The sequence below is a fragment of the Acomys russatus genome, chromosome 29 (assembly GCF_903995435.1).
Source record: "Acomys russatus chromosome 29, mAcoRus1.1, whole genome shotgun sequence".
NCBI lineage: Eukaryota > Metazoa > Chordata > Mammalia > Rodentia > Muridae > Acomys > Acomys russatus.
In genome coordinates, this window is record NC_067165.1 from 14958008 (window position 1) to 14981946 (window position 23939).

A 23939-nucleotide genomic window follows, 5' to 3' on the forward strand; every position below is an offset into this window, starting at 1 on the left:
GGGCTGCTGACCCTCTCTCCAGCCCTTCTACACTGTTTTTTTGTTTTGTTTTGGTTTTGTTTTGTTTGTTTGTTTGTTTGTTTTTTTAATGCCATTTGATGGGTCTGTCCTGCCGTGATGCTGAGCTTAGGCTGTCCTTTCAGAGGCTTCAGAATGGACTCGCAGCTACCACTGCCGCCTTCACCGCTTCCAGTTCTCAACTTCTGCAAGGTCTGGATGACTCCCAAAGCCTCGCCTCCTGGCTGCTGCTCCTGCAGTCTCCAGGCACTAGGCTGGAGGGGCAACCCAGGACACTATCTGGGCTGAAACCAGAGTCAACACTCTCACCCAGCCGTGCCAGGTTTTTGTTTGTTGGCTTTTCAATCCTCCTTGGGCAGCACTGGGGTTCCCAGGTCAACTTCAAATTGGCACAGCACCACCTCTGAAGACAGCTTCAATACCAGCCTGACAGAAAAGTGGTTCTTCCTGGAAAAGCACCCACCAACTTGACAGCAAGATGACTCCTCTTTCTCCAGTGTTTTGACTTAAGGGAGGAGCAGCCAATCCTCTGGAACCACTCAACTGGGCATCAGTGGACCCAAGGATATCCCACAGGTGTGATTCCTTACCATCCCAACCAGCAGCAGCAGCTACTCTCACCAAGGTCATCTTCAAGTACCATCATTCACCAGACCACCCACAGGCCTTACCCTCCCTCCCAGGAAGAAGATGCGGACAAGGAGGGGGCAGCAGTAGGCCTTTGTCTTGGTGGCTGCTGGTCAGAGCCATACTCAGTGACTCAGTCCCTGGAAGGCGGGTTCAGTGCTTGGGGGCAAGGCCATGGCGGGCTGGCTCAGCAGCTTGTCCATCACACTGATTTTAGCATCTTGCTTCTCAATGTCTTCATACGGAGTCCAGGACATGTCATGTTGCAGCTTGTAGGCACCAAGGAAGTCATGGGGACAGCCTGTTCCCCATTCCTAGAGGACAAAGGAGCAAGTCTGCATCAGGGTGAGAGGTGAACAAGGTTCTTTTCCTACTCAGGCCACGACTTCTTTTTGTGCTTTTACCTCAGACTATTCAAACCATTATTTGCGGTTAAAGTACCCATCAGAACTAATGACTATCACTCAAGCACACACAACTCTTCATCATTATTGGGCTCTCAAGACCTCATTTTCTAGGAAACCACTGGCCAGTCTGCATGCTTAATATTTCCGTATAAACATACCCAGAATTTCTCAAAGGCTGAAGTTTTCTTGGGGTTAAGAACTAGTGTCCTGGGGGCTGGAGAGATGGGTCAGAGGTTAAGAGCACTGGCTGCTCTTCCAGAGATCCTGAGTTCAATTCCTAGCATCCACATGGTGGCTCACAACCATCTATAAGATCTGGTGCCTTTTTCTGGCCTGCTGGCTCACATGCAGGCAGAATATTGTATAAATACCAAATTTTTTTAAAAAATGAAAAAAAGAACAAGAGTTCTTACCTCTGGAGAAATAATGGAAAAGTACTGCTGGCCACTTTCTCGCTGGTAAAGATAGTAAATGTTGCCAGGTTTTTTCACCATATTACAAGCCACGTGGTGCAAGTCAGCATCTCTGCGAGCGTCTTCCAGCACCTGCCGGTCACACAGGTGTGACAAATGATGAGTCAGAGGGTGTCAGGCCTCACCCACATCACTCTAACCAAAGCCTGCAGAAGGCTTGCGATCTGGCTCCCCAGCAGCAATTAGTCATTGCTGGGGGTCTGCATGGCTCTGAAGATGTGAAGATTACACAGGCTGCTAAACTGGGAAAAGTCATTAGAGGGATAAGAGTTTTAAATGACTGTGGCTGGCTTGGGGGATTCCAAAGTTGCTCTTTTCCTGGGTCAAGTGCACTTCTTTTATAAAAGAAACCCTTTCTGCCTTAAAAACCTGTATCTTACTAACCTTTCTCCTGGCTAGGAAACAAACAAAACCCACTTCGGCTTAACCTCTGTCATGGTTCAGATGTCATGTGTCTCCTAAAGGATTCTAGGAGCTTGGCCACCAGTGACATAAGAGCGTTTTTGGTGGAGGCCGAGTCGGCCAGGCTCTGCCTAGGAGGGAGATTTGGAGAAAGCAACATGGAGACTTGAGCCCAGGGTGCAATGTGAAAGCCTGAGCGAACACCTGGGCTTCCTCCTCCCACACATGATCTGCTCTGACTATGCAAGCCAGAGCCAGGCAGTTCTCCCCAGAGCTTGAACCTCTAAACCTGTGGGCAAAATAAACTTTACAGCTGCCCCAGGTAGTTCATCATAGCAACAAAACAAAATAAACTAAGAAAACCTCTTGGGCATACTGCTTGCATTTTATCCAAAATATCTACATGCTCAGAATGTATTTAAAAACAAAGGCAAGCCAGGTGTGGTGTAATCCCAGCACTTTGGAGGCCAAAGCAGGTGGATCTCTGTGAGGTCAAGGTCAGCCTGGTCTATAAAAAAAGTCCAGGACAGCAAGGCTACACAGAAAAACCCTGTCTCAAAAAACCAAAAATAAACAAATATAAATACATACATACATACATACAAAGGCAGCCCCATGATTACAAGCAACTTCAGCCAATCCTCCCTAGCAAAGGAAAGGAAAGGAAAGCTGGCCTAACCCGCACTGGCCTTGACTGTGCATCTTTCTCACCTTCCTAGCTTGTTCTTGCAAATGCTGGATTTGCTCGGCGATGACTGTCAGCTTGTTGGTAGCATTTGCTCGGATGAATTCATCAGCCTAAGGGAGAGAAAAAGCAAGGAGACACTCCGTGGTCTCACGGACCCACAATTTGAGGAATTATGCCAACAGCTCTGCTTCCACTTCAAGTGTTGTCCCTACTCCATTGCCATGTAAACGCCTATCCACCCCAAGGCCCGGAGACACCCAGGCTTTAATGACCCCACACCCAGTAAATCCTTCATCTCCACTCCTGTTCACTCTCAACGCAATCACATAGGCCTCGGTGCTTGCACACCCTCGTCTCCTGCCACCAAACATATGCCTCCCTCCACCTACTGCATCGCTCCCTTTGCTCTCTGCATGACTAAATTCTCCCATTTCTCGGGCCCCTCGATTTGTGTGTTTTCCCATTGTGGGCCCGGGCTTGCCTCAAGCTTGCACTTTTCCCGCCTCCTCTTCCCACGTATGAAGATCACTGGTATGCACCACCACATCTAACCCATTTGTTTTTTAGTTTGTTTGTTTGTTTTTCTTCCCCAGACAGGGTTTCTCTGTGTAGCCTTGGCTGTCCTGGACTCGCTTTGTAGACCAGGCTGGCCTCGAAATCACAGCGATCCGCCTGCTTCTGCCTCCCGAGTGCTGGGAGCAAAGGCGTGCGCCACCACCGCCCAGCTCAGTATGTTTTTAAAGTGTGTTTTCTTCAGCGTCTCAAAGATGGATTTTGGAGGCAACGGAATAATATATGCTTTATATTTCAAGAGGCTGTGGTATAAAAGACACAAGGCTGAGTTCCTTCTTTCTTCGGCTGAGTGAGTCCATGACAGTTACCCAGTAACTCAAAGTGTTGTCTGCTCAAGATTTTGTGCCTGCTTGCTTCTCTCCAATAGCAAGCTGATTACACACACCATATTCTCCTCTATTTTGCTCTTATTGCTCAAAAAAAAAAAAATAAAATAAAATAAAAATAAATTTTAAATTAAGGTTTTAATTAAAAGGACTTTCCTAAATATTTGCATGTTTCTTAAATAAAACAGCAGGCAACTTTTATGTGAGGAATTTGGACACGTTAATCATTAATTTTCTTGATCGAAACAAGCTTTTGAGCACGGTCATTACCCAATAAGCTGGTTGATACAAGAGGGAGGAGACACTACAAGCTTTTAAAGCAGCCAGACTCAGATACTGAAGAGGATTCTACAGGGGAAGTCTTGCTAAGAGGTGGGAAGGAGCCTGGAGTCTCCCTTAGGCCTAACGGCTCGCCCACCTCAGGCCTCTCATTTACACACCCTGAGCTCAAGAGAGAAGCAATTTGTCCAAAGCTAATGTGCCCAAACTTCTACTGCTTTTTTCCTTATTCTGAATATCTTGATGAAACTGTCCCCGGTTTTGTTTTGATTTTTTTTGTTTCTGAGACAGGGTTTCTCTGTGTAGCCTTAGCTGTCCTGGACTGACTTTGTAGACTGGGCTGGCCTCGAACTCACAGAGGTCTATCTGCTTCTGCCTCCAGTGTTGGGATTACAGGCCTGTGCCACCATGCCCAGCAGTTTTTTGTTTTCAAGACAGGGTTTCTATGTGTAGCCTTGGCTGCCCTGGACTCACTTTGTAGACCAGGCTGGCCTCGAACTCACAGCGATCTGCCTGCTTCTGACACCCAAGTGCTGGGATTAAAGGCTTGCATAACCATGGCCTGCTTGTTTTGATTTTTAAAAAATATTTATTTATTTAATTTGTACAGTATTCTGCCTGCATGTGTGCCTGCGCCCCTCCCCCAGAAGAGGGGACCAGCTCTCATTATAGATGGTTGTGAGCTACCATGTGGCTGCTGGGAATTGAACTCAGGACCTTTGGAAGAACAGACAGTGCTCTTAACTTCTGAGCCATCTCTCCAGCCCTTGTTTTGATTTTTTTTTTTTAATAGGAATTTTATCCTGTGCCTTTTCCATGTTTCAGTGTTACTGGAAATCAAATTCAGGGCTTGGAAAATGGTGTAACACTAAACTACACCCCTAGTACCATTTTTGTTTTGTTTTTTAAAAGAATATATATCTAAATTCCACAAGCTCTTAGGTAACAGAAAAAGACCTGATGGGAAGCAGCATAAAATAAGCGACTACAGAAGAATTTGGGTTAGAAGCCTAGCATGGTGGCTCACACCATTAATCCCAGCACTCGGAGGTGGGGAAGGCAGATGGAACTGAGAGTTCGAGGCCAGCCTAGTCTGTATGGTGAGTTCCATGATAGCCAAGACTAATGTAGGAAGAAATCTGTCTCAACAACAACAAAAAGGAATTGGGGACAGAGCGATCTTCTTCGTGTGCGAAATGGAATGGTGACTTGCCAGGCTGTCCTAGGGTGCAGATGAAATGTGAGGTCCGAGGCCAAAGACACAGGGTAAAGTACGGAGATGGTATTCCTCACCTTCTGCACCTGCTCGGCGAGCGCCACGAGGTCTAAGGGGTCCCCGACCCGGTGGGTGTGGTAGGGGCTCACCAGAGCCAGGCCGCCGGGGGTCGGGGTGAGCTCCACCAGGGCTCCTGCGACACACACACCCCGGAAGACAGGCGTAAGTTGTAGCCCTCAGCCTCCCGCGAGGCAGCAAGAACGAGCCGCCCGGATGCGACCTCTTTTCCCGGCCAACTCAGTCCCACCTACCTCCAGGACCCGAGGCTCCCTGGGCCCCCAGATTCTCCGCGCCTCTTTCAAACCGGCTGGGGTCCGCAGGCTCCGCCATAACAGCACCTTAACCCCACCGCCCGCGGAGGAGCTCGGTTAGAAGCGCAAGCGCAGAACAGCCTATGGGCGGAGCTTTCTCATTCACAGGCTAATGAACGGTAAGTCTGAGTTCAGAGGCGGGGCCTTATGAAGAGCGGTGTTCGGATTGGTTGAAGGCAAGAGGCGGTACAAACTTCCGGGCCATGAGCTCCTGGGCTTGGGGCGTGGCTCGCCTCTGGGCGTGGCTTTTGCGGAGGCGGGACTCTGGCCTTGCCCCCAGGCGAGCAGTCCCGTTAAGTGGAGGAGCAAGGCCAATGGCGGTGAACGTGAGGGGGCTGCTGGCCGTGATGCTAGCGATCGCCGCAGCCGCAGCCTCGCGGGCCACGGCGGAGTCTGAGCTGGGATGGGACGTGGCAGCCCCTGACTTGCTTTACGCAGAGGGGACAGCGGCCTACGCGCGCGGGGACTGGCCCGGAGTGGTTCTGAACATGGAGCTGGCGCTGCGCTCGCGGGCCGCCCTGCGCGCCCTCCGCCTGCGCTGCCGCACACGATGCTCCACCGAGCTGCCGTGGACGCTGGACCTGGATCTCGGCCAGTCCCCCAGCCTGAGCCAGGACCCGGGCGCCGCCGCCCTGCAGGACCTGCGCTTCTTTGGATCCCTCCTGCGCCGTGCCGCCTGCTTGCGCCGCTGCCTCGGGCCGCCCTCTGCCCACTTGTTGAGCGAGGAGCTGGATCTAGAGTTCAACAAGCGGAGTCCCTACAACTACCTGCAGGTCGCCTACTTCAAGGTGCGGCCGGGAGCGACCTGGGGAACTCGGGGAGCCGAGCAGGGACGAGTCGGCAGGGAGGAAAGGGGCCTCTTGGCCAGGGAGCTCTAGGAAAACTCAGGGAGCTTCACCCGGTTCTTATATGTAGATGCTAATTCTAAAGGTCCAGCCAGTCGTGACAGCCCGAATCAAGAGGCCCCTGAACTTTTCTTTAGGGAAGGCCTCTTAGAAAGAACCGTGCGGTCGCTTCGGTATCCCAGCCCTACTTCATTGCAAGTATCCAAGTGAGAAGCTAGGCGCTCCTACAGCATCTTCCTTCCGGCTCGTTCTCCAATCATGCTTTTCCTGATGCCTAACCCAACAGCAGCGCTTTTTCAGGACGTGGGATTGCCACGTCGCCAGCAGGGGTTGCCTGGCTCCTCCTCGTGGAGGACCCTCTGGCTAGTATGTCTCTCTTTTATTTTATTTTTTTGAAGAAAATGACTGCCTTTTAGGATGCCACAGCACTTTAAGGCCAAGCCAAAAATAAAAGGGGCTTGGAACAACAGGCTTGGCTTATCTGCGGGTGATGGCTGGCAGCTGTATTTCAGGGACTCTGTTAAAGTTTATTACCTCATTTGCCCCACACAGTATCCTTTGAGCAGATGATATTAGTACCATTTTGGGGGGATGGGCTGCACATAAAGACTGAGTACCTACAACAACAGTTTGGCAGACCTTCAGGTGTACCTAAAGAGAGACTTAGAGGCTCTTGGGGACCTCAGATTTGTGCTCGTTTCCTCCATGCCTTCTGTTTATTGGGAAGAGTGCTTAGCCTTACAAGCCCAGAATGAGTTAGGTCATGTCACTGAAAGCACTACTTACAATTCATTGACGTTGCGTGGTGGCGCATGCGGGAGGCAGACGTAGGCGGATCTCTGTAAGTCGGAGGCCAGCCTGGTCTACAAAGAGTCCAGACCAACCATGGCTACACAGAGAAACCCTGTCTCAGAAAAAAAAAAAATGCATTGGCATTTATTAAACCCCCTACTCCATTCCAATTCTTCCACAAGTGTTCAAAGTGTTACCTTGTGTTACTGCTGGGAGTCACTGTGAAGGTTGCATAGATAGGCTTGTGGGAGCACAAAGGAGGGAAACTCTAGCTTTGCAGCAGTTAAATTAGGCCTGAGGAAGAAGTGACATTGAAGACTGGTTATTCCCCCAGAGAGGGAAAGTAGAGCTAGAGTGTGATATAATTTGGGCCATGGAGTTGTCCACTGCATGACTCCCGTGTGGAGATGTGAGGGCAGAACAGCAGCAGTGACTACAGAGTTTAGTGAGGCTGGATTCAGAAGAAACTTCCCGCACATGGCAGGCAACCATCATCGGAAGCCAGAAGGATAGGTAGAAGGAGAAACTGGTGGGTAAAAATTGGGAGCCCCATGCCTTAGTCCACCGGAGGAAGCTAGGTGCAGGTGCCAAGGGGTAAAAAGGCCAGGGGGCAGGTGCATAACATGGAAGGCAGAAGCAATGCTGGAAGAGTGGGGAGAACAGGCTGGGCGTGGTGGTACAGCCATCCAACCCCAGCCTTGGGTTCTCACCGCAGTGTAATTTTTTAAAATATATTTTACTAATTTGTTCATATTACATCTCAATTGTTATCCCATCCCTTGTATCCTCCCATTCCTCCCTCCCTCCTATTTTCCCCTTACTCCCCTCCCCTATGGCAGTGACTGAGGGGGACCTCCTCCCCTGTATATGCTCATAGGGTCGCTGTGTGATTGTTAACTGCTCTTGCTGCCCTATTCCCAAGTCTTCCGAAGCTTTACCTCTTTAGCTCAGTGCCTATATTTCAATTAGTTTTTTTCTTTGTTCTCTTGTTTGTTTTCTTCTGTTTTGAGACAACGTCTCACCTGTAATCCCCAGCACTTGGGATCTGAGGCAGGAGGATTGAAGGTTTGAGATTGACCTATATGGTGAAACCCCGTGTCAGGACACACACGGACACAAACCAACCAAGCAAGCAATGAACACCCCACAGAGTCTGGACTCGTTCTTTTGCGTCCTCCATAGATCAACAAGCTGGAGAAAGCTGTGGCCGCAGCGCACACCTTCTTTGTGGGCAACCCTGAGCATGTGGAGATGCAGCAGAACCTCAACTACTACCAAACCATGTCAGGCGTCAGGGAGGAAGACTTCAAGGACCTCGAGGCCAAGCCCCACATGGTGAAAAGACATCCTCCATACGTTGTATACGTGTGTGTGTGTGTGTGTGTGTGTGTGTCTGTGTGTCTGTGTCCGTGTGTGTCTGTGTGTGTGTGCGCGTCTGTGTGTGTGTCTGTGTCCGTGTGTGTGCGCCTCTGTGTGTGTGTCTGTGTGTATATGTGTGTGTCTGTGTGTCTGTGTGTGTGTGTCTGTGTCCGTGTGTCCATGTGTGTGCATCTGTGTGTGTGTCTGTGTCCGTGTGTCCATGTGTGTGCATCTGTGTGTGTGTCTGTGTGTATATGTGTGTATGTGTGTGTGCGTCTGTGTATATGTGTGTGTATGTGTGTGTGTCTGTGTCTGTGTGTGTGTGTCTGTGTGTGTGTGTGTGTGTGTGTATAAGTGAGCTGCTATGTAGTCCAGGTGCTATGTAGTCCAGCCTGGCCCCAAATCTTCCATATTTTTTATTTACTTATTTACTTACTTAGTTACTTATTTTTTGTTTGTTTGCTTTTTGTTTTTTGAAACGGGATTTCTCTGTGTAGCCCTGGCTGTTTTGGACTCACTTTATAGACCAGGCTGGCCTCAAACTTACAGAGACTCGCCTGCCTCTGCCTCCTGAGTGCTAGGATTACAGGTGAATAGACCACTGCGCCTAGCTCCCACATTTAATTCCTTTTTTTTTTTTTTTTAAGATTTATTTATTATTTATACAGTATTCTGCCCGCATGTGCACCTGCCCACCACCAGAAGGCACCGGATCTCATTATAGATGGTCATGAGCCACCATGTGGTTGCTGGGAATTGAACTCGGGACCTTTGGTTTTGTGTTTTGTTTTTTTCAAGACAAGGTTTCTCTGTGTGGCCTTGGCTGTCCTGGACTCACTTTGTAGACCAGGCTGGCCTTGAACTCACAGAGATCTACCTGCCTCTGCCTCTCGAGTACTGGGATTAAAGGCGTGCACCCCACGCCAAACTTGGGACCTTTGGAAGAGCAGGCAGTGCTTTTAACCTCTGAGCCATCTCTCCAGCCCGCATATTTAATTCTTTAACCTAATTTAGTACCATATTCTACATGTATTTTTAGCACCTTTTTGACTTAACATTTGAATAGCATTTTCATAAAGAAGTTATGTTCTTGACCATTTTAATAGTTTATAAATCAGAACATTGGAGAGCCTGGTTAAGAGCACTGGCTGCTTCCAATTCCCAGCACCACATGGTGGCTCACAACCATCTGTAATAGGACCTGATATCCTCTTCTGTCTGATGCCCTTTTCTGTCATGAAGATATACATGCGAATAGAGCACTATATACAAATTTTTTTTAAAAAAATTTTTTTTAAGTTAAGCAGCCAGGCATGATGGCACATGCCTTTAATCCCAGTAGGGGAGGCGGATTGCTGTGAGTTCGAGGCCAGCCTGGTCTACAGAGTGAGTCCAGGACAGCCACTGTAGCCAGGCGGTGGCGATGCACAACACCTCTGATCCCAGCACTGAGGCAGCAGAAACAGGCTGATCTCTGTGATTCGAGGCCAGCCTGGTCTACAGAGAGAGAGAGTTCCAGGACAGCCAGGACTAAAATAGAGAAGCCCTATCTTGGAAAACCAAAACTAAAAAGAGCTAAGCATTGTGAATTCAACGGGTATTGGGAAGCCCGTTTGCTCACGGCCTTCATTCTGTAGCGGTACTTCCTCCTTGCTATCCATAGCTTACGAGTAGGAATTAGGACCTCTGTGACAGTGGCTGAGACAAGGTGAGGAGTTCCTCTGGAGCCTGTTTTGAGTACATCTTCCTTCCAGTAGCATGAGTTTCGGCTAGGCGTGCGGCTCTACTCCGAGGAAAAGCCGCAGGAAGCTGTGCCCCACCTGGAGGCTGCGGTGCAAGACTACTTTGTGGCAGACGAGGAGTGCCGTGCCCTCTGCGAAGGGCCCTATGACTACGATGGCTACAACTACCTAGACTACAGTGCTGACCTCTTCCAGGCCATCACAGGTATGTGCCCTTCAGAGCCTGACTTGACCGAGCCTCGTAGGCCTTTAAGGTCAAAGTCCTGATGATGCACACAAACACCACCATCTGCAGCCCCATCCTCAAATACGTTAAGTCTGGAACTCCGACTAAAAATTGCCTTTCGGGAGCTGGGGAGGTGGCTCAGCGCATAAGGTGCCACATGAAAGCCAAGTGTAGCGGCGTGCACCGGTAATCCCGGTGCTAGTGCTTAATGGCCAGACAGTCCCAGCATATGGATGAGCTCTAGGGTAAGAGGCCCTGTCTCAAAAAAGAAAGAAAGTGAAGAGCAGTGGAGGAAGACACCTGACATCACCTGAGATTTCTGCACGCATGCATTCACACACCCTGCACCTGCACGCATATATGCACATACGCACCACACAGAGAGTCCTTTCTGCTTCAATTTGCCCGCCTCAGCCAGCATTTGAATCCTAAAGACTGACCTAATTATTCCTCGTCTTTATTCTTTTCAGATCACTACGTCCAGGTCCTCGGCTGTAAGCAGAGCTGTGTCACCGAGCTGGCTTCCCACCCAAGCCGAGAGAAGCCTTTTGAAGACTTCCTCCCTTCACACTATAATTACCTACAGTTTACCTACTATAACAGTAAGGCCTGCTGTCCTGCTCTTCTCTGATGCGTCACCAAAGAAGCGTAGCCAGGGCAGGCAGGGCTTGCAGCCGCTCTCCTTCTTCAGTGTGCCTGGCTTCTGTGACTATGGGAGGCGACATGCTCCGTGGTTCCTGGGTATTTTGTCACAAGCCACTGGTCCAGGTAGCTGGTTTTAGCTGCCCAAAAGCTCAATACAGAGAGCTCCAAGGCTTTTCACTTTTGTCCCTTTTTGTACATTTGTAATCTTTTTTTTTTTTTTTAATTTTAACTTTTTCATTTATTTATTGTTTGGTTTTTCTTTTCTTTTTCCTTGTTTTTTTGAGACAGGGTTTCTCTGTGTAGCCTTGCCTGTCCTGGGCTCACTTTGTAGACCAGTCTGGCCTCGAACTCCCAGAGATCCACCTGCCTCTGCCTCCCGAGTGCTGGGATTAAAGGCATGCACCACCACTGCCTGGCTATTTTTTTGGTTTTTCAAGACAGGGTTTCTCTATGTAGCCCTGACTGTCCTGGAACTCACTCTGTAGACCAGGCTGGCCTTGAACTCACAGATATCCACCTGCCTCTGCCTCCTGAGTGCTGGGATTAAAGGCATGTGCCACCATCGCCCGGCTTGTTATCTAATTTTGCATTTGAATTAAAATCGGTAGCCGAAGTAAGGATGCACTGATGTTGAAGCCAGCTCACAGGACATGGTCAGCCCTCCCTCCCAGGGCAGACGACTGAAAATATTTAGAAAACAAACCCCAGCCCATCAGATGAGCAGCTGCTGACCGGGTACCTGCTGCCTACCAACCATTATAGCACGTCCCAGAGTTCATGATGTTCGTACGTGTATGGCTGAGTTGAAGAGACCCATCTGCCAGAGGCCATGCGCTATCGTAATTGTCCTCTTCTAAAAAAGTCGCGTTGTATAGCAAAGTACAACTTTGCCCTGTCGTCAGTGGCCTCAAGGCTTCTCTGAAACCCAGTGCTAAGTGTCAGCCGGTACCCAGGCTTACACCCTTTCCTCATAGCCATTTTCTTTTCTTCCCTTGCAGTTGGGAACTATACACAGGCTATTGAATGCGCCAAGACCTACCTCCTCTTCTTCCCCAACGATGAGGTGATGAGCCAGAATCTGGCTTATTATACAGCCATGCTTGGAGAAGAGGAGGCCAGCTCCATCAGCCCCCGGCAGGTGAGAGGCTTGCTTCAGTTAGGCAGCGTCCAGCAGAGTGCAATCAGAAGGCAGAAGAGTGCTGCTGGTGCCAAGTGGGACGGGGCAGGGCAGGGTGGGGCGGGGCGGGGTGGGGCGGGCGGGCCTTGGAGCCTCACAGCATCCTCTGCATTTGGACATGCATCCTTCGCACTGGCACACAGAGATTTCCTTGCTCCGACTGATACCCAACCTGGATGCTGGATGCCATGGGCTCATAGTCAGTGCTGTTTCCCTCATAATGGATTTGGTTTGCCCACGCTTGCTTTCTGTTTCTGTACCTTCCTCCATGTCATTGTCACTCAGCATCTGGGGGCAAAGGGGGTTTTGAGACAGGGTTTCTCTGTGTAACCTTGGCTGGCCTGGGCTCACTTTGTAGACCAGACTGGCTTTGAACTCAGTGATTCACCTGCCTCTGCCTCCTAGAGTGCTGGGATTACAGGTCTGTGCCACCACGCCCAGCTTAGTAGTTTTTCTTTTCACTTCACATCTCTAAAATAAGGAGAAAACCTAGGTAGCACAGACTTGCCCTCTATGGGGGAAGCCACTGTTCCTCCCAGGTAGCTCTAGAATTGAGACTCCAGAGAAATTAATGCTATTGTCAGCCCTTCCCGGTTAAGACTGGTTCTCTTGGAGTTCCCCTTCTTGGCCACTAGGTGGTGTCCATCTAGCTTGAAGAAGGCCCTTCCAGTCTTTGTCTTGCTTGGTGAATGTGATTTTCCTTCCTTGTGATTCTATTAATGAGCCTGGGGGAGGGAAGGAAAATACTCCTTGTAGGCATGTTTAGCTAGAACTCTGCTCCCGGGAAGGGAGTAACTACTACTGAGCCCCAGCCCCGGCACGCTGCCGTGCTGGCCAGTCAGCCTTCCTCTTCTGTAATCTGCAGAGCTATCCTTTGAGGTAGGCGCTCTACCTGCTGTCCACGAGAGCACGCACATAGAATAACTTGTGCAGGGGATGCCACCACTGGTTGTTGGTGGTGACTACTCTGCTGTCTGCTTTGTCCCTGTGTCGCTCCCAGCACATGGCTGGCACCCGGTAAGCTCAGTGAGTCATTGTAGGCTAAACAAGTGACGACAGCAGCAGGGTCTGGTCCCTGCATGCTGGTTGACTTGTTGCTCAGAGTTAAATGAGATAGAACACATGGCTTAGCATCTGGCGTTCAGAGGAGGAAGCTCATAATTTCAACTCCTTCAGATAAAATGGCTACTTCCTCTTGGGTGGTTAGAGGAGCCAACAGGGCAGACTGCGTTAACATGGGCCTCACCTTTCTTACTGTCTCCTTTTCTCTTCCTTCTGCTGCTTGGATCCTAGTAGGGGACGTGGGGAAAGATGTGATCCCGAAAGGGAGTCAGTTCCTAGCCCTGGGTAAGCCCTACCCCCCTCCCCCCCACAAGCACACATGGCATGGCAGAGTGCCAAGCTTAGCTATTCTGCATCTCCTGCTTCCGGGAGGGATAGGGTCTGATTGTTCTGAGGGGTAGCAGCTGGCCAAGGAGAAAGCACATGGGGCCTGAGGACCCAAAAACCTGAGTGTGAGTGTAGCATCACTCTCAGCCCCACTGCTCCTAAAAGCCTTCACCTTTAAGATGAAGACAGCAGTCTCAGCCCATGAGCTCCTAGTCAGGAAGCAAGGCAGAAGGATCACAGGCTCAAGGCTAGCCTAGGCTACATAGTGAGACCTGGTCTCAGAACAAAAATGGCAGGCAAGATGGCTCAGCGGGTAAAACACGTTTGCTGCTGAGCCTCGCGGCCTACACTTGATCTCTAGACCCACATGGTGCAAGGAGAGAACTGACAAGTTGTCCTCTGACCTCCACACCTATGCCACAACACGCACTTGCATGCACACATAGTAAATAAATAGAATTTTTTAAAATCTAAGTAAGAAAAGGGTATTTGCCACACAAGCTTGTGACCTGAGGTTCAATCTACAGAACCCACAAAAAGATGGATAGAAACAAGAGTCGACACAAAGTAAATAAATAAAATGTAGCAAGAGGAAAAGTGAAAAGGGGGCTGAGGATACAGCTCAGTCCGTAGAGAGCTTGCCTAGCCTGCTTGATGCTCTGGGTTTAATGCCCAGAACTGCAAAAGCAAAACCACAAAACCACAGACCCCCTCGTGCTGAGAAGCCTATGTGCCATTCTGAGGATCATCGGAGCTTCCGGAGGCCCACTGGGGTCGTCGTCATCTTCTTCTCCTCCTCCTCCTCCTCCTCCTCCTTCTTCTTCTTTTTTCTTTTTTGGTTTTTCAAGACAGGGTTTTCCAGTGTAGCCTTGGCTGTCCTAGACTCACTCTGTAGACCAGGCTGGCCTCAAACTCACAGAAATCCACCTGCTTCTGCCTCCCAAGTGCTGGGATTAAAGGCCTGTGCCACCACGCCCGGCTCCACTGGGGTCTTCTTGAGCACAGAAGAGAGACCTTTGGCCCAAACCAGCCAGCACATAACCTGTGGTGTGGGGAGGGCAGCTCCGTCCCATAGGGAAATGTAAGATGCCGGGGGGGGGGGGGGGGGGGGGCTAAAGGGTGGGCCTGAGTCCTGGGAGAGTCTTTGTTCCCTTAGAACGCACAGGAGTACCGACAGCGGAGCCTGCTGGAGAAAGAACTGCTTTTCTTCGCCTATGACATTTTCGGAATTCCCTTTGTGGATCCGGTGAGCCAGAGCAGGAGCTGGAAGGGAGGAGGGGAGGGAGGCGCTGAGGGGAGGGAGTACGGGCTGCACAGCCCTGTGGGGAGAGACTGTGCAGGGCTGAGCCAAGCATGGGTGTGTGGATGGTGGGGGGTGGGGGTGGTCCTGAGCCACCAAAGGTAACTTAGGTTCCAAGAACCCCACCTCATCGCAGGCAGTGCGACAGTGCACTCCCGGAAGTCCTATGCCACACGCTGAGAGCTGGAAGATTAAGTCACCTCCTTGTTCTCCTGACCTACCTTAGGACTCATGGACGCCAGAAGAGGTGGTTCCCAAGAGGCTGCAAGAGAAACAGAAGTGAGAGCTTCCATGCTTGGATCCCGCTGACAAAGCGCTTGAGGCTTCCTGAGCCCAGGCAGATGGGGAACTCCTGGCTGGGAGTGGGCAGGTCCAGTCTGGGAAGTTGGGGTGGGAACCAGGGCTGGCCCCACCACCACAGTCTCCAGCGCCACCATGCTTATAGGTCAGAACGCGAAACTGCAGTGCGCATCTCCCAGGAGATAGGCAACCTTATGAAGGAGATCGAGACCCTGGTCGAGGAGAAGACCAAGGAGTCGCTGGATGTAAGCAGACTGACACGGGAAGGTGAGCCAGCAGCAGTTGGCATGCCTGTGGCGTAGTGGGCAGCCAGGTGGGTCTCCCCAGGTTCACCAGGCAGCGGCACCCATGGGAGGCTTTGTTCGGCCCATCATATACCAGTTTCTGCTTGTGCAGCAGGTGCTAGGACTTCCTCCACACCCAACACACCAAGATTGTCACCCAGACAGCCCTGCGAATGGGCCTTTGGCTAAAAAGTAAGATTGCTGTGTTGGGGCTGGAGAGATGGCTCAGAGGTTAAGAGCACTGGCTGTTCTTCCAAAGGTCCTGAGTTCAATTCCCAGCAACTACATGGTGGCTCACAACCATCTTTAATGAGATCTGGTGCCCTCTTCTGGCATGCAGGCACACATGGGGGCAGCGTACTATATAAGTAATAAATAATATAAAATCTTAAAAAAAAAAAAAAAGATTGCTGTGTCACAGTTAGACTAGCGTAGTCACAGTAAGTATAGGTAGCAGGAACCTTCCAGTCTGTTCCATTTGCTGTGCTCCCAGCCCACAGTGATGGCTGCTCTCTCTGTGCTCCTTCTCCTCTCCTGCCTTCCCCTTTTCTGTTGCCCAAACACCTCCTGTCTATTCTCCTCCTTTCCCACACACAGACACCAGGCCTACCCTCCACACACCCGGACCATGCGTGCATCGTCAGTATTTAAACATCCTCTGTATGTGGAGATGCCGCATGCCTCTATATCAAAGAGATGGGCCATTTCTGGTCCCCTGAGCCTGCATTGGCCCACAGGCCGTTGCTCATGCTTGTCCCCATCATCATCTCTTAGGCCCTTAGAGCCACCGCCCCAGGGCCACCCTTACAAATCCTCCTGTAACCTCCCTCCTCCTGTGACTCTGTAAGGACGCTGTGGAATGTCTAGCATTTGGCTGTTGTCTCACCGTGGGGAATTGGCACCATCTTTGGGTGTTAGGCTCCCCCTGTTACATCACTCACAAGATCTCAGCAGGCAGATGGGTTGAGCCAGTCCCTAGTGCGGCCCGAACAGACACCTTACAACTACAAGTGAAACGTTGGCCTTTGCCGTCGCTAGACTGACCAGGGGCGTCTAACAGGTTAGCGTGTGACAAGTCTGTCGAGCACTGCTTTGTTTTCAGAAGCTGCATACTGTTTTTCTTGCTTCTCTTCATGCCTGAGAGATAGGTTAGGCAGATTGCAAGATTGCTCGTGCACATGGTCTGATGATGAAGGTACCAGGGGCAACATTTTTGCGCATGTACTATAAGCTATGTACTGTACTAAGAGTTGAACTTGCCTTATTTGTTGTTCTTATTTTTCTGTTGTCAGACTTAATTGGTAGATGCTGTTACCAGTAACATTAAAAATCAAGGTTGAATGTGATAGTTCACCCCTTTAATCCCAGCAGAGGCCAGTAGAGCTCTTGAGTTTGGAGCTAACCTGGTCTACATAGTCTCAAAAGAAAGAAACAATGGATCTGAAGAGATGGCTCAACAGTAAGAATACTGGCTGCTCTTCTAGAAGACCTGGGTTCGACTTCCGGTACCCACAAGATGGCTCATACTATCTGTAACTTAGTCCCAGGCTATCTGATTTCTTCTTCAGACCTCCTTGGGCACCAGGCACACACATGGTACACAGATATACATGCAGGCAAAACACCCATACACAGGTTGGAGTGATGGCTCAACGGTTTAGAGCACTGTCTGCTATTCCAGAGGCCCGGAGTTCAATTCCCAGCAACTGTATGGTGGCTCACAACATCTATAATGTGATCTGATGCCCTCTTCTGGCCTGCAGGTGTGCACACAGATAGAGCACTCATGTTAAATAAAGAAAGAAATATTTTTTTAAAACCCATACACATAAAATAAAATTTTTTATTGTCATTATTAGTTAGTTAGTTAGCTAGTTAAGTTTTTGGCTTGGTTTGGTTTTTGTTTATTTGTTTGGCTGGGTTTTTTGTTAGTTTTTGGTTTGTTTTTTGATTTTTTTGAGACAGGGTTTCTTTGTGTAGCTCTGGCCGTCCTGGAACTAACTCTGTAGACCAGGCTGGCCTCAAACTCACAGAGATCAGCCTGCCTCTGCCTCTCGAGTGCTGGGATTAAAGGTGTGTGCCACCACCAACTAAAATAAAATAGTCTTTAAAACATTAACCTTAGAGTGGTTCAGTCATTTGCTAAGGTCACACAGTAAGCAGGGGATTCAGGATCAAGCCAGTTCTTTGATTCTGAGTTCATGTTTTAAGAACCCATGTGGCTGTTCACTCAGGAGGCCCAAGAGCCCACAGCTGTTTGGTGGCAGAGTGAGGCCTAGGATTTGGACTCCAGGTTCTGACTGAGGAGGCCTTTCTCTGGGATGCCTGACTGTTACAAGGAGGCCTTGGGCTGAGCTGCTGCAGGCTCAATCGCTCGTGTCCTTGACTTGCAGGTGGCCCCTTGCTGTATGAAGGCGTCAGTCTCACCATGAACTCCAAGGCCTTGAACGGGTCCCAGCGGGTGGTGATGGATGGTGTGATCTCTGACGCTGAGTGCCAGGAGCTGCAGAGACTGACCAACGTAAGGGAGCTTCATCTGTGCACCTGCTCCCCGCCCTGTGTGCCAACTGCCTCTTAGGTGCAACGGTCCCTGTTGCTCTCGGTTGACATCTCTCAACACGCACACACATGCACACACACACTCACACAGCTGCCCTGACAGATTTCTAACTTCGCCTTGCCTTTTGGGCCCGTTAGGCAGCAGCGACTTCAGGAGATGGCTACCGAGGTCAGACCTCCCCACACACCCCAAATGAGAAGTTCTATGGTGTCACTGTCCTCAAAGCTCTCAAGGTAAAATCCATCCTGGCTCTCTAGAGCACAGAGCACGGGAGGAGTTGGGGGTGAGGCTAGACAGGGGGAGGCGTCTCGCTGCTGACACTGCAGCCACCAGTGAGCGAGGATAAGCTGTGCTGAGGCCGTTTCCTTGTAAATCTTGGCTCTCAGACCAGGTGCAATAAAAAAAATCTCCAGACGTGTGGGCTGGCTGTGACTCGGGGCTGATCCCAGAGGGCTGTGTTCCTGAGCAGGGTACATGAAAACTGTGAAGGAGAAAGGAGAGGCGACTGTCGGGCGTGGGGAACAGAGAGATTGCTCCTTCAGTGGTGGGATGGGAAATGCTCTCAGTTTGCAGCCTTGTACCTCAGTGTCCTGGCAGGCCTATAGAGGAAAGCCAGGGCAGCTGACCACCAGTGCTCTTTTTGGTTTTGGTTTTTTGTTTGGTGGGTTGGTTGGGTTTTTTGTTTTTGTTTTGTTTGTTTGTTTGTTTGTTTGTTGGGGGGGTTGTTTTGTTTTTTTGTTTTGGTTTTTGAGACAGAGTCTCTCTGTGTTAGCCTTAGCTGTCCTGAACTCACTTTGTAGACCAGGCTGGCCTCAAACTCACAGCGATCCTCCTGCCTCTGCCTCCCGAGTGCTGGGATTAAAGGTGTGCACCACCACGGCCGGCTTGGTTGGTTTTTTTGAGACAGGGTTTCTCTGTGTAGCCTTGGCTGTCCTGGACTAGCTTTGTAGACCAGGCTAGCCTTGAACTCACAGAGGTCCACCTGCCTCTGCCTCCCCATGCTGACATTAAAGGTGTGTGCCACCATGCCGGCTCACCACCAGTGTTCTTTGCAGCTCGGGCAGGAAGGGAAAGTTCCTCTGCAGAGTGCCCACATGTACTACAACGTGACAGAGAAGGTTCGGAGGGTCATAGAGTCCTACTTCCGCCTGGACACGCCCCTCTACTTCTCCTACTCCCACCTGGTGTGCCGCACTGCAATAGAAGGTGGGCTTCGTCACCCCTGCAGCTTCTCAGGACTAGGCTATGCCCTGGCACTGTCCTAGACACCGAGGACACAGAGAAGACCAGGGCATGGTCCCCTCGGGCTGGCTGGGAAACCGGTGCGAGTACGTTGGCTGCAGCCCAGCTTGCTGAATCTGACAGTGGCGTAGGAGACAACCCAGTCAGCTTCCCAGCGATCAGGAAGCCTTGTAGGAGAGGTGATGGGAACTTTGCGGGGTGAATGTGTCGTCTGTGGAGTGTGGGGTAGCAGGAATCCTTGCAGGCTAGAGAGACCAGTTCTAAAGGAATACAAGCGCGGAGAGAACTAAGAGCATCACCAGTGTACAGAGAGGCAGGTTCTAGAATTTGCATTGTACCCTTTCCCTTGATCCTGCACTGTGCTTGCTGCAAGCCCTCTCTCAGTAACTGTTAGATACTGGTCCTGTGTAGACGCGAAGTCAGAGAGCTACAAGGCCTTGTTCCTTCTTCCTCATATCCCCTTTGCTTTCAAACTCCTAAGCCAGAGCGAGGCACAGCCAGGCTGCAGGGGTGACATTTTTGTGGCCTGGAGCCATCTCTGTCCTGCTGTAGCATTCAGAAGACTCTGGCTCTGACACTCCTTGGAAGGTGGCAGGTACTGGAAGGCTTCTCTCTCCCTCGGGGTGTTAAAAGCTCTAAGAAAGTCTGGACACACCAAAGGAATGTGTCAGGCACTTGACTGTGTGCCACAGAGCCTGGAGGTGGAGACGCGCTGGCAGGGAGGAGGAGTGTGCAGCCGGGGAAGGGCTTGGCAGGACCTTCATTTTTAAGAGATGTACTTTGCGGCTGATGCGGTAACAAGGAGGCAGAGAAGAGATGCTGTGGGAAAAGTATAAAGGAAGACAGGCTGGGGAGGTGGCATCTGCTCTCCCCACACAGAGTGCGCCAAGGTTTACACTGGAGGAAGGTGCGATCTGCTGGCATTTTACAGTAACCCTGCCTCTTCTCTTCTCGTGTCCTCTGCCTGTGTGGTTTTCCACCCATCCCCACTCACAGAGCCCTGCTTCACCGGCTGGCCCTCATGCAGGCTTGCTGGGAGATGGGGTCAAGGGAGCCTGCACCCACCACCCTCCTCTACTTACCCCAGTGGTCCTTCCTACTTAGGACAGTCTCTAGCTCTTCCAGGGGGATGGCACTCAGCCAGGACCGGCCTTGTTGGCACCTGCGGTCCTGTGGGCTGCGTCCTGTTCACCCTGGAAATGTGTGCTGATCTCTATAAGCTGCGGCTTAACCAAAGACTCCTCACAGCCCAATACATGGCAGTCCTCTAGACTCATATTTTGGGATACCCCTCCATCCCATGCCCCACGTGTCAACAAGAGAGCACGTGTCCCATGTACCTTACTCTAACATGAGTTGTCTTGGCCTCAGAGTCCCAGGCTGAGAGGAAAGACAGTAGCCACCCAGTCCACGTGGATAACTGCATCCTGAATGCCGAATCCCTTGTGTGCATCAAGGAACCCCCTGCCTACACGTTCCGGGACTACAGGTGAATGCAGCAGCCATGGTGCCCAGGCACTTTGCTCACCCCTGGAAGCTCCTCTGTGCCCTCCACTCTGCCTCCTCATTCTTGGTGCACATGTGCACACACAGGCAAAGCAGGCTATCTGCAGAGGCTGGTCCCTTAGCTGAGTCCCCACATAGAAAGACAGACAGGGTGTGTGAGTAGGAGGGCATGAGTGGGTTTGGCACAAAGGCACACTAGCTAGGGTGTGATGGAGTCTCTAAAGTGGGGCAGGGACCTTGCGAGCTGTTTGTGGCTTCAGAAAAGCTTCTGGCCTCCAGCTGCTCATTGAGGGTAGATGAAGGAGGGTTCTGAGGAGCAGGGGATAAGCCACGTCTATATTCCTGCCTTTCCAGCGCCATCCTTTACCTCAATGGGGACTTTGATGGAGGAAACTTTTACTTCACTGAACTAGATGCCAAGACTGTGACAGTAAGTGCTCCCCTGTCCTCTCACCCCTAGGGACAGAAATTCTGTTCTCTGGAGCTGATGTCCCCAGAGGATAGTGCATTGACTGCTAGGCTTCCCACTCGTCCACCACCTCCCCACCTTATACCCTGTCCCCAGGCCAGGGCTTTGGGATATGGCTGCTCTCCTCTGACTGTCCCCTGGGCCCTGGTGCTAATGATTCATTCCTCTTCTGAGCTTTTTCCCACTTCCCCTCTCCCCTGCCCACAGGCAGAGGTGCAGCCCCAGTGTGGAAGGGCCGTGGGATTCTCTTCCGGTACTGAGAACCCACACGGAGTGAAGGCTGTCACCAGGGGGCAGCGCTGTGCCATTGCCCTGTGGTTCACCCTGGATCCGCGACACAGTGAGCGAGTAAGAGCTGTTGGGAGGGCCACTTGTCCTCTCCCCGAGTCCTACACTAGTGATCCCGTCATAAAGGGGCTCTGGGCTTGGGACTCCCCGCCCCAGTGCACTTAGTGCAGTCATGGCTGCCTCCCCTCCCAGGACCTTCCTTGTCACATGCGAGTTGGGGACCATGGTGGGGCTCGATGTGGAGTCCTTCAGTCACTCCGTGGACCATGCTCCAGCTACCAGAGTGTAGGCCTGCTGGGAAAGAGGTGGCCCTAGAGCCCCTGTGCCAGCACTGCCATTGTTCCCTTGGGAGCAGCAGGTATGAAGTTGAGGACCTGCCTGGGGGTACCCTCTGAGAAGAGTTTGCTGTTACAGGACAGGGTGCAGGCAGATGACCTCGTGAAGATGCTGTTCAACCCAGAAGAAGTGGACCTCCCCCAGGAACAGCCCCTGCCTGGCCAACAGGACTCTCCAAAACCTGGGGGAAAGTCTCTGTCAGACAGAGAGTCACAACAGAAGGATGAGCTATGACAGCAGCAAGGTCGTACATGGGTGCCCTTGGCCCCATGGGAGGAACTCTCTGCCCCGCAGCCTGGACTTCCCAGCCCCTCGGGGCTGCAGAGTGAGGGGCACTTCTCTCTATTGCCCAGCCAGAGGATCCTGCCCACAGCCCTCTGCATGGTGCTACTGTTCTTGGCATGGACGTGGCAGGATGCCACTCTTCTCTGGGCTTGGCTGAAGGCTTGGGATGCAGGCCCAGAACCACCCTGGGGCCCAAATAGGAAGCTGCCTCACGGCAGCATGATATTTAAATGTCTATACAGACAACCGAGGAATAAACGATTCGTGTTTTTTCATTTAGTGGTTTGTCCCAAGAGAAAACATGTTTCCATTCTTTCCCAGAGGCGGTGCCTGGTAGCTGCTACTCCAGGCAGTGTGTAGTGTGGCCCATGCCATACAGGAGTTCCTGTGTAGCTTCAGGCCAAATAACCCAGGTACTTCGGCTTGTTACCGTAGAAGGGGCATCTTGGTCTTCACTGTGCCCACCCCCTGGGGAGAGCTGGGTGGCCCAGATACAGCACCCAATATGGCAGGCAGCATTTCATAAGCTTTGAAGTTGTGGACAAAGCCTCCAGATTGTTGCTAACCCTCTTCGGGCAGAGGGCAGCAGTCAGCAGTGCTCTGGCGCATTACTGGGCAGTCACATGTTTCCTGCTCTGCTGGCTGTCCTCAGAGCCTGTACCGGAGAGCCCTCGTGTGCAGGGCGATAATCCTGAGAGACCAAAGACATAGAAGTGGAGACTTCATAGAAGGGGCTTCTCTGGCCACATAGCTGGCACCGGGCCCACCACCTTCACCATGCTTGAGATGCTGTAGCACAGTGTCGGGACATGCACCTGAGCGACCATTAGTCAAACCATGTTTAGGTAGTGAGCATCAGCATGGTGCTAGGGATATGAGAGGGAGCAAAGCAAGCCTGGTCTTCACAGAGCTTGTATTTTATAGGGGTTACATTTATAAAGGTGTAAAAATAGGTATGTGTGTGGTTTGTGTATCTCTAAGCCTTTGATGTAGGAAATCGAGTCAGGGTCCCAAGGCAGAAGAAATGACTTAGCAGATAAGAGCCCTTATTACCCTCTGTGTCCTGGAACCCAGATCAGGTGACTTACAGCCCTACCTGTACCTCCAGCTCCAGGGGATCTGATGCCCCTTTTTTTGGCACCAGCACAAACATGGAGTACATGTATACAAGTGAAAATGCAGAGGCTGGTGTAGGGCAGAATGGGCCAGTAAATGTTCAGATCCTGCAGGCCCCAGCAGGGTTTTGACCTTGGGTCAGGTAGTGGTGACTCACACCTTTCATCCCAGATTTCGGGATCTGTGAGTTCGAGGCCAGCCTGGTCTACAGAACGAGTACCAGGACAGCCTTAGCTGTCAAAATAAAGCAGAACAAAAGCATCCTTGGGCACCACGTGGAGAATAAACTGTGGAAACAGGAACAGAGGAGTTGTTGACTGAGGAGAGGGGGAGGAAGGGGCCTGGGCCAGGGCCCAGCAGTGGAAGTAATGAGGATTAGGCTCAAGTCAGTTTCACAGTAGGGCCAACAGGAGGTGCTGACGGGTGGTCAGGAGGTGTGAGCAGGAGTGTTTGGAAGTTTAGCCTCTAGGTGAGGACACCCCCCCCCCCCGCCACACACACACCCTGGGCAAGATGTGGGGGACAGTAAGTTGCTGGAAGGAAGTACTCTGTGGCCAGCAGGAACCTGGGTGGGGTACGCTAAGGGCGAGTTTGAGGGACATTACAGCTGGTGTCTGAAGCCAGGAGGGGGACACAGAGAAGTCAGAAGATAGCTCACCTCACCTGCTTGGAGAACAGCAAGAGAGGTGCATGCATCC

General features: G+C 51.2%; 2 protein-coding genes across 2 annotated transcripts; one reads left to right on the plus strand and one right to left on the minus strand.

The window, feature by feature from the left end:
* Nucleotides 1–341: 341 nt before the first annotated feature.
* On the minus strand, nucleotides 342–5437 carry C29H1orf50 (chromosome 29 C1orf50 homolog). The gene is made up of 5 exons (XM_051171752.1): nucleotides 5321–5437; nucleotides 5087–5202; nucleotides 2639–2725; nucleotides 1466–1597; nucleotides 342–959 (listed from the first exon to the last, which is right to left on the minus strand). The coding sequence occupies exons 1-5, from the start codon at nucleotides 5397–5399 to the stop codon at nucleotides 771–773; spliced, it is 603 nt and encodes a 200-aa protein (XP_051027709.1). The 5' UTR covers nucleotides 5400–5437; the 3' UTR covers nucleotides 342–770.
* A 238-nt stretch (nucleotides 5438–5675) lies between these two features.
* P3h1 (prolyl 3-hydroxylase 1) lies at nucleotides 5676–22383 on the plus strand. The gene is made up of 15 exons (XM_051171594.1): nucleotides 5676–6168; nucleotides 8200–8352; nucleotides 10134–10323; nucleotides 10815–10946; nucleotides 11988–12127; nucleotides 14712–14801; nucleotides 15082–15134; nucleotides 15301–15422; nucleotides 17833–17960; nucleotides 18137–18232; nucleotides 19055–19205; nucleotides 20613–20730; nucleotides 21102–21177; nucleotides 21424–21564; nucleotides 21919–22383. The coding sequence occupies exons 1-15, from the start codon at nucleotides 5695–5697 to the stop codon at nucleotides 22072–22074; spliced, it is 2220 nt and encodes a 739-aa protein (XP_051027551.1). The 5' UTR covers nucleotides 5676–5694; the 3' UTR covers nucleotides 22075–22383.
* The last annotated feature ends 1556 nt before the right edge of the window (nucleotides 22384–23939 follow it).

What these genes read in the sequence shown, in the direction of transcription:
- C29H1orf50 (XM_051171752.1), bottom strand. Translation starts at nt 5,399, where the DNA reads ATGGCGGAGCCTGCGGACCCCAGCCGGTTTGAAAGAGGCGCGGAGAAT. An exon ending in GGGAGCCTCGGGTCCTGGAG is followed by an intron (nt 5,203 to 5,320) that starts GTAGGTGGGACT and finishes TGTGTGTCGCAG; the next exon opens with GAGCCCTGGTGGAGCTCACC. An exon ending in TCGCCGAGCAGGTGCAGAAG is followed by an intron (nt 2,726 to 5,086) that starts GTGAGGAATACC and finishes TCTCTCCCTTAG; the next exon opens with GCTGATGAATTCATCCGAGC.
- P3h1 (XM_051171594.1), top strand. Translation starts at nt 5,695, where the DNA reads ATGGCGGTGAACGTGAGGGGGCTGCTGGCCGTGATGCTAGCGATCGCC. An exon ending in AGGCTGCAAGAGAAACAGAA is followed by an intron (nt 15,135 to 15,300) that starts GTGAGAGCTTCC and finishes CCATGCTTATAG; the next exon opens with GTCAGAACGCGAAACTGCAG. An exon ending in AGCTGCAGAGACTGACCAAC is followed by an intron (nt 17,961 to 18,136) that starts GTAAGGGAGCTT and finishes TGGGCCCGTTAG; the next exon opens with GCAGCAGCGACTTCAGGAGA.